The 10065-nt window shown below is 42.5% G+C and overlaps 1 protein-coding gene across 2 annotated transcripts in view; it reads right to left on the minus strand.

Annotated features, from left to right (window-relative positions):
• The window catches only part of OTC (ornithine transcarbamylase), a 73592-nt gene extending 67884 nt beyond the window's left edge, over positions 1–5708 (minus strand). For both annotated transcript variants that reach the window (XM_068962141.1, XM_068962140.1), the window contains exon 1: positions 5526–5708. In XM_068962141.1, the coding sequence (XP_068818242.1) occupies positions 5526–5602 (77 nt within the window). In that variant the 5' untranslated portion in view covers positions 5603–5708. The remainder of the gene's footprint in view (positions 1–5525) is intronic.
• Between the last annotated feature and the right edge of the window lie 4357 nt (positions 5709–10065).

Below are 10065 nucleotides of genomic sequence, written 5' to 3' on the forward strand. Positions count from 1 at the left end.
CATTCTTCAGCCAACATATAACAGGGAGGATATAATATTGGAGAAAACAATGAGAAGCATGTATAGATTTTTCCATCAAAACTGTCATGGCAATCAGGTTAAAGCCAGAGCTTCTGAAAAAAGGCAAGACTCATTCATCACATTAATTTTATCCCTTCAAAAAATAATTACAGATGTTTTTAAACCCTAGATCATTGAATGCTAAGAACTTAGGCCAAGGTAATAGTAGACCCTTGTGTTAGCTTTACCCAAATATCTTCCTAGCTAAAAAATGGAAGAGAATTCTCTATTGGCAGAATGAAGCCTTTCATTGTTACAGTGCATTTTCCAACTCTAGTAAACTGTTCGGAGTATGGGGGAAGACCTGGATGTGTTCCCTCGTATAATTGTATTTTGTTGGAAGAGAAAGTGCTTAATTTGAGTAAAATGTGGTCAGTGAGAAACAGACTTTGCCAGAGTAGGAAAAAACTCAGTGTTAAATGATATTTTGATCCCCATGGAGAATTTGAGATAAAGACTTTAGCTTCTGGAGGCATAAGAGAGGGCCAATGGATGATATGGCAGAGAATTTTTGGTTTCTTTAACATTAGAGACTGATACAAAAGGCATACTTTCTTGGTGTTTTTTTCCTTCTTTACTGAGATATTTTGGCTTATCTTTAAAAGGGAGTGGAATATTGAATAAGGGTAGATTGGCCAATTTGATCAGTGTGGAAGGATCAAAGTCATCAAGCAATGGAATGAAAAGAGCAGTGGTTTTAAATGCTCAAATTCGAGTCCCAGTTTTACTATGACCTTGAGATGATCAGTTTCCATTTTTGGCCTTAAATCCTCATTTGAAAAAGTAAGAAAATGAACTACAAATCAGTGATCCCTCATGTCTTTGTCTTCCACAACACTCATGAAGTTCATACAAGATTTCCCACAGGCCACACTGGAGCCATCTGAATTCTCAGTGGCCGAACTTTCATTTCATCCCGTTGTTTCCATCTCAGAAAAAAAATATGCATTGCATATTGCAATGCATGCCAGGGAGAGTGACTCTTTTTTCACAAAACCTTTGAATATGACCCTATTGATCTGGAAAATCAAAGCACAAATTGTTTCCAAATTTCTCTATTATTAAACATAATGATAATTTATTAATAAAAATATACTTGCAGCCTTTCTCACTGTTGCCACATGCTCATATGCAGTATAAATTGCTACTGATAACTGGGTGACTAAAGGATGTCAAAGCTAACTTAGATTTGTCAGTATTCTAAAACTGCAAAACTTAGCCCTCATCTGAAAATTGAAGACTGGGATAAGGATTAGCTTCATGTAGACTTACTATTAAAGGGCTGGAAATAAGAAACTGTTGAAAATCTGTGGCCATCTCTCCTTCTTTTATCTTGGTTAAATCACTAAATTACTAAAAATAACAAACTAGAAATAAAACCCCAATTCTACTCTTGGCCAAGGGAAACATCACAACCCCATTCCTTTCTTGGTCTCTTGCCTTGCAGTTTTCTGAAGTCAAGAAATATGTTTTTTAAAAGGCATTTATTTTCAGTTATGAAGGAAAATGTGAATAATCAAAGAGGACTGTTTTCTCTCCACAACATGAGAGCATGGATGGCCTGTAATGGCTATGTCTGTGTCTGTGTGTCCACGTGTGTGTGGATGGGCATGTGTGTGGGATGAAGGGAACTTAATGAGTTCTGTAAGCCTTTAGAGAGGTCTAGAATGAAATATCTGAAAACCAGTCACCTCCAGCTCCAATCCATAACCTCCACAGAATTGGGTGGCTTAGCTCAATATTCTCTGAAGAAATGTCTATTTGTGAGATGAAATTGAACTGCACTTACAAATGGGTCTTCTCTGATAAAGAAAGATATTTTTTTAGTGGTTTCTTTAAAAGCTGTGTTTCCCATAATAGGCAACAAATCATGGAATACTGTCTATTATCCAAACACAGCCAGGCTCTCGAGCCTTGTTTGTGAGATGAAAAGCCTATGGATTTTGGTGTTTTCGACAGTCTTGGTGTCTGATCCTATTGATTTTGTTAAAAAAAAAAAAAAAGAAAGAAAGAAAATTGACTAAAAATGATTGATCTGGGAGCCGGTGTAGATGGCTTTAGCCTCACTCAAGTGGTTATTTTATCACGCCCATGGCCATATGGCTGCTCACTTCAAAACTGTGAAGCCCCTACTTGTGGCATTGCCAAACCTTAACCACATATTTCCTACTACTCTCTAGTGCTAAACTCATGTGGTATATTTCATAACAGGGACCCTCCACCGTTCCAAGAGAGATGGGTGGGGGGTGGCTGGGGGGGGGTTGAAAAAGAACCCGAATCTCTGAAGAAGGCTGAAAATCAAAGTAAAAATATCATATAAGTGGAGATGACAGGAAGATTTTCTCTGATATTAATGGGTCATCAAAGACTGTAGGTATTATTGAGTGCTTGCTAAGTCGTTTCAGTTGTGTCCAACTCTTTGTGACCCTATGGACTGTAGACCATCAGGTTCCTCTGTCCATGGAATTTCTCCAGGCAAGAACACTGGAATGGGTTGCCATGCCTGCCTCCAGGGGATCTTTCCCACCCAGGGATCGAACTTGTGTCTCTTATGTCTTCTGCATTGGCAAGCGGGTTCTTCACCATTAGTGCCTCCTGGGAAGCCCCAGTAGGTATTACTGGAGATCAGCAAGTCTGAGTTCATCTAACTGGTAGTGTGGCTCACTAAAAGAGTAGGAAAGAAAAATACTCACGCCACATGAAAATGACAGCATTTCCATGTTAAGTCATTTTTCAACAGAGACTCATTCTCTATGGTTTCTAATAACATGGGTGATCTGAGGCTTTCATATTTTCAAATAGCCAGTATGGATTTGAGCTGATTTAGTCTTACTTTAGGAGAAGGCAATGGCACCCCACTCCAGTACTCTTGCCTGGAAAATCCCATGGACGGAGGAGCCTAGTGGGCTGCAGTCCATGGGGTCGCACAGAGTCGGACACGACTGAGTGACTTCACTTTCACTTTTCACTTTCATGCATTGAAGAAGGAAATGGCAACCCACTCCAGCGTTCTTGCCTGGAGAATCCCAGGGATGGGGGAGCCTGGTGGGCTGCCGTCTATGGGGTCGCACAGAGTCGGACACGACTGAAGTGACTTAGCAGCAGCAGCAGCAGCAGCAGTCTTACTTTTGCCTCAGCCCCGACTCACTGAGAGACAGCTAGCCAGGATTTTCAGAGTCATAGTCTGGCTACTGGATATATAAAATAGAATGTTAATAAATACTCAAAAGTGCCTAAATATTTGTTTCTTATTTTTGGTTTTGGCTGCGCTGTGTGGCATGTGGGATCTTAGTTCCCCAACCAGGGATCAAACCCGTGTCCCCTGCAGTGGAAGTGTGGAGTCTTAACCACTGGACAACCAAACAATTTCCTACCTAAATACTTGGAAGAGGTTTTACTAGCAAAAATTTAACCTGTAATAATGTTAAAAGGGTGGGGGGCGGGGGTTCCTTGGTGGCTCAGATGGTAAAGAGCACAACTGCCAATGCAAGAGACATAACAGACATGGGTTCTATCCCTGGGTCAGGAAGATCTCCTGGAGAAGGGCATGGCAACCCACTCCAGTATCTTGCCTGGAGAATTCCATGGACAGAGAAGCTTGGCGGGCTACAGTCCATGAGGTCACAAAGAGTCAAACACGACTGAGTGACTAACACTTTCACTTTCAATGGTAAAAAATCATCACTGTGATTTTCAAAGAAAAGTATAAATTTAAGCTCCAACCTTTGGTTGTTCACTCAGTTGATTATTTCTAGCTCAGTGATGAGCCTTTGTTAAAAAAGTATGGAATAAAATTTCATCACACTCTTAATAAATGTAACTCAGTGGGTTAGAATGATAAAATAATGAACACTTGCATGTCACTTTACAGTTTCCACACAAATTATCTTACAGATTACTGCTAGACTGTGAATTCATGTGTCTGGAATGAAATAACTTTTTATCTTACTTACCGCTGTATCTCCAACACCTTGCTTAGGGGGTGGCACAAAGTGGGCACTCAATAACTATTTATTGAATAAATAATTGAACCACACTGTGATGTAGGCAGAACATGCATTACACTTTCTCTCATTTTGTAAGTGAAGCAACATCAAAGAAAAGTTTAGTAGCTTGCTCAGGGTCATATAGCCAATGAGTGGTGGTGACAGGCCTTAAACCCAGTTCTTTAGACTTTAAACCTGAGCTTTCCTCTGACTTCTACTGTCTAGCTCTGCCACTAACTAGTAAACCTCATTATCTCTCTGGACCTCATTTGCCTTATCTATAAAATAAGAGAAGGCATTATTCTGTAGCTCTGAGGTCCCAACTGCATCTAATTCTATGTGTGTAATTTACAATATCATTTACTATGTCGTTCTGGCTTCTGAGTGGTGCTAAAGGTAGAGGCCAGAGAGTCCAGAGCTGTCAGGTGGCCCAGAGAGGGGAGGCCCAGGGCCACTTCCTAACAGTGGGAGAAAACTTCAGACTAGAAGCTTCTGACTTTAGGAAGTCATTGAGGTCATTTTGAGGTTGGTTTAGGTTGTCAAGAGGCACTGGGAAAATTCTGATTGTTAACAGGCAACTACTCCAGAAGTCTTCTGGGAACAATGTCCAAATTTGAGAGCATTGCTTCCCTGATTAACCCATCACTCCTGTCTCCTTTGCTGGGGGACAGGCTCAACACTGCCTTCGACTGTGTGCATGAACAATTGACTAATTCTGAGCATGATGTAGCTTTTTTTTTTTTCTTAAATATTTATTTTTATTTATTTGGCTGCACCATGTCTTAGTGGAGGTATGCAGGATCTTAGTTACCTGACCAGGGATTGAACCTGGACCCCCTGCATTGCAAGCTTGGAGTCTCAGCCACTGGACCTCCAGGGAAGTCCCAGGATGTAGCTTTTTAATGAATTCATTGGAGACCGCCTCCTTTCACATGCTAACAAAAAATGCAGAAATCTATTTTAAATTTAGATTTTCTTTTAAAAATATCATTATCATCATCACATATAAGGCTTCTTTCCAGCAGCTTGCAAGTATTTATCTAGTCATTCTTTTGGGGTCTGCTTTTTTAAAGAATGAATCAATCTCCATGCTCTAGAATAATATATTGTTTTCAGGCAAACCTAAATACAAGCAGAAGACCCCATGGAAATTAGTTTCTCTCATTTCCTTCAGCCACTTGCTCCTTTAGAATGTACACAAATGGAAGGTGTCAAGAACATTTAGTCTGTTATACCTGCCACAGTCCCCCCATCCCAACCCCACCCCCTAGCACCCCGTGAAATCTGATTACAGGGGATTGAGGAATGAAAGCTCAGCTGGAATTAGAGACAGCTGTCTCCAATAAGGACAGAACTTGCCACTATAACAGAAACACTATAGTAGAAAGTGACTTTAGAAGGTGGCACGCCTCTGCAGGATAGAGCTTCATTTACCACCACGGCTCCCAAGTCAGGCTCTAGTCTCCGGCCATCACTTACCGAAAATTTCGAACCACGAAATTGTGACCATTTCTAAGAGCTGCATTGTTCAACAGGGTCCTTAGATTAAAGAGCATCTTGTTTTGATCGTGTAAAGGGTGATTCTGTGCTGTTGAAAACGCCGCACCAAGGTAGCCAGGGGGTCCACCTGAAAGCTGAGAGTGCTTTCGATCACAGTGAGAGAGCAAAGGTAATATTGCCCTTCAACTACCTTATCAAGTTCCCCAGGCTGGAGATAGTGCAGGGCAGGGTCCAGGAGCATTTGAACTTTAAGCCAAGCTCCACCATTGTGTTTTGTTTTTTTTTTTTTGGTGGAGGGTGGGAATCCTAACACTTTTGGTGCTCAGATTCCTCATTTTTCATAATATATTTATGCTGTCACATACTTGTACCAAATCAATTGACAAGTACTCACTGAGCGTATAATATATGCAAGAGACTGCAGGGCTGACTGCTGCGAAGGTACATAGAAATAACTCATTCAGAAAATGCGAATTGGCAATGCAAAACCCCAGATGTAGACATGACATTCCTGAGTATTTCCAGTGATAGCACTTTCCTCCCCCTAAGCCTCAGCCTATCCACAAAAACAAACAGAAAGACGTGCCCTGGAAGGTTTTTTTTTTTTTTTTTTTTTTGGTGGCAAAAAAGCTGGAGAGGGGCTGGAGATGGAGTAAAAAGATCTCAAGCCTGGAGCTCCCATTGTGCCTTGCACATGGTAGGTCTTCAATAAGTAAGGAGCTGCCTATTAACTCCTGCAGAAACCCATCATCTGCATAAGTGAGGAGGTGGGGTACCAAATGTTCCTCCCCTTGCAACCTATCTGGGCAACTAAGGGGCCATCCAGAGGTTCACACTCAACTCATTCATTCATCCGTAGTTGTAGATCAGATGTTTTCAAAATCTGTTCTGTGGCGGATACTGGGCGAGACTGGAATTTCAGGGAAGGAAGATGATCTCATCTTTGCACACTTTAGAATTTGGTAAAAGTCATAGATCTGTAAATAAATAACCATAATAGACGCCTATAGAGGACACCTTATTAGAGACATCCAGGTAAAGAGCAACCTCATCACAGATAAGGGATAACTCTGAGCTGGGGAGGGTGGGAGGCAGAGTAAGAGGGCAACGTAAACATTTGCTTGATGTTTGTGGCATGCAAAAAAAAAAACATAGTGTCATTTTAAAACCAACTATGACCACTTCAAGGGTAGGGAGAGTTGTGATGTGATGTCATAATTAATAGCAGGGAAATTTATTGACACGATTCCCTTCTACTCACAGAGAATGAGGTGAGATAGAGAGGAAAAGACTGAAATCTCCAAACCTCTGCCACATCTTCTGTTATGGAAAGACTATTCCAGGCAGACTGCAGAGGCGGGGCGGGGAGGGGGTAATGGTGGTGGTGGTGAGAAAGTAGATAGTGAATGCACCACGTGGGAGACGAGATGGCAGCTCTGTTTGAAAAGATCGCTTTAAAAGTGTTGTTGAAGTGACAAAACTGGCCTCTTGTTGGAGAGCTTTTAGTGAACAGATGTGATCTACCTAATACAGGGAAGGAAACTGGATGCTTGCAGGGAGACACGAAGAGAAGTGGGCAAACTGCACTCAACTGCGTGCTGATGTAAAGCCCACCTCTTCAGTCAAGGATGCTACCCACACAAACAATTCATCTGAACAAAGCTCAGGGAGAAACCATGCAGTCTGCCATGCCACATGCCAGAGAATGTGGGCCGTACTGCTGAGATGCCAAAGTGACTCACAAACCCTCATCCTTCTTTGCAGGTAGGAGTTCAGTCTCCCAGGAAGGACTAAGAAAATCTTACCCTCCACTTAACCCCCAGAGAGTCTGGAAGAGAGGTGCTGTACCACAAGTGCGATGAGCGTAAAGGTCATTTCACTGAATCCCAGAAGACAAGCTATCTCAATGAACATTTGGGTCACAGGTGGAAAGACAGCATACAGGGTTTGCCATCGGCCCTCAGAATTCATCCAGGTGCTCTTATGGACCACCCCCCCCCCCCCCGACTCCTCTAACTCCACTTCAACTGCCAGCTTTGGCTTCTGACCTGGTACCTTTGTTCACCCAGCCCTTCATCCATTCCTTCTCCTTTGCCACCACCACCAGTAGGCCGGGGCTCTGTGCTGGGCGGGCTCTGAGGGATACAGTGATAACCAGGAACCATGAGTCCTTTCCCACAGGGAGTTCACCATTTGGAATGACTCCAGAGCACAACTTCTGTCTCTGTCCCCTGACCTCGTGCATCCTCACCAAGAGGGTAGGGCTTATCCCTTGTGCCCTTGCTTCAGGCCCTTTGGGACCTCCAGCTTGGAGGGTCCCTCATCCAGCTTCCACTACTGGTGGTTGGGGATTAGGTGGGGTTCCTGGAGGAAGTAGCACTGATCCTTGGTGAACTGGAATGAATCAGGGAATTGTCAAAACTGGAGGGGGCCCACAAAAGATAGACCCAACAGAACAAATAGGGCGTGTGGGGTAACAAGAATTAGGGGAATGGATCCACTCTATCCTTGACCATTTAAATGAAGCCCCGCCACCACTAGGCCCACTATGAAAAATACAAAACCACGAGCATCCATGTCCTGTTTGTATCCCCTTGGTATTTGGTCTTCCCCTACATACCTGCCGATTCTTTTTTAAATTTCCTAACATAATATTTTATTCAAAATGAAGGAAATAGAGAATGTCTATAATTGAAATACACTATTTTTCTATTGTCTTTTTTCCCATAAATGATTATTATTGTGATTACATTTATTGATACATATTATTAATCACACCATAATAATTAGTGATTATTATTATGGTGATTTCAGGTACAAAATCCTTCCTTCCCCCAAAAGTTTTCTTCTACTTGAAATTTTCATCCATAGTATCATTGTTTGGGATTAAGCATTACTTCAGATGAAATTTATAACATAAAATGTATAAAACAGCAACTGGTTAGGATAATACTGGCATAGAAATAAGCTTAAAAAAATCATTTGTAAGAGTTTCCTAGGACAGAGATCATGGTGAGGGAGTGATGACTTTTGTTGTTGGGGAAGCATACCTGCCACTTTTTTTTTTTAAAAATTCTGGATTTATTGTTCAGCATCCAAGTATCTTAGTTTCTAAGCCAAGGATTGAACCTGGGCCTCCTTCAGGGGAAACACAGAGTCTTAACCACTGGACACCAGGGAAGTCCCCTGTCACTTCTTAATGCACAGGCCCACAGCTGTCTGACTGAGAATAAAGTCCTCATATTCCTCAGTCCTGTGTGGGCAACCATGAGGCATGTTTTACGTGCTCTTCCATAGGTCCCCAGTGGGACTAAGCCCTGGTCGCCCACAGCAGTCACCTGCCTGTCGATTCACCCTCTATTAACTGCCTTCCCTTCACTGTCTTACTTCTCTCCATCCCCTACCAGTGCTTCCTGGGATCATCTCCCAAATAAACTACTTGAACCCAAATCCCTTTCTCAATAACTGCTTCTTTGGGAACCCAGTCTTTGCCCAGGTCTACCTTCTTAACAGTTTTTCAGTGCTCTGCTTCTTACTCGTTTCTCCGGGACCCTCCTATCACTGATTTGGGCTTTCAGTGTCAACATCTTTGTATCCTATACCATTTCAAACACTTTCAGGTCTGGTCCTTGTTACCCTGTACCTGGTGATATGCTGGTAACCAGCTCTTCAAAAAAGAAAAAAGTTCTGACTTGTGGCATTGACCAATTTGTGTGGTATAAATGTTCCCACCATGGACAGCTTCAGGCTATAAAGTGACACCCATCACTGAACGCAGAGTTGGGAAGAGAGGTGTAAGATTGGCTCTTGCAAGTCATTGTGAGCTGACAACTCCCACCAGAAAGGAGGATTCTCTCAGGACTGGAAAAGAATAATGGAAGCAGATTTTTGAGGGCCTTGAAATCCAGATTATGCAATTAAGAATTTAATCTATAGTCAGAGGAAGATTATTAAAGTTTTAGAGCTGGGGCAGACAGGGGGACATATGCCATTGTCTGCATTGTGTTTTGAAAGCTTTAATCCAGCAGCACTGTGTAAGAAATACAGTGGGGAGAAAATGGAGACAAAGAGAGGTTATTATGTGGGACTAATTGAGAAAGTAGCATTGGCATATATACACTGCTGCTGCTGCTGCTGCTAAGTCGCTTTAGTCATATCCAACTCTGTGCAACCCCATAGATGGCAGCCCACCAGGCTCCCCCGCCCCTGGGATTCTCCAGGCAAGAACACTGGAGTGGGCTGCCAATTCCTTCTCCAATGCATGAAAGTGAAAAGTGAAAAGTGAAAGTGAAGTCGCTCAGTCGTGTCCGACTCTAGCGACCCCATGGACTGCAGCCTACCAGACTCCTCCGTCCATGGGATTTTCCAGGCAAGAGTACTAGAGTGGAGTGCCATTGCCTTCTCTGATATATACACTACACTACTATGTATAAATAGTTAGCTACTTGGAAGCTGCTCTATAACACAGGAAGCCCAGCCTAGTGTTCTGTGATGACTTAGAGAGATGGGATTGAGGGGG

The sequence above is a fragment of the Capricornis sumatraensis genome, chromosome X (assembly GCF_032405125.1).
Source record: "Capricornis sumatraensis isolate serow.1 chromosome X, serow.2, whole genome shotgun sequence".
NCBI lineage: Eukaryota > Metazoa > Chordata > Mammalia > Artiodactyla > Bovidae > Capricornis > Capricornis sumatraensis.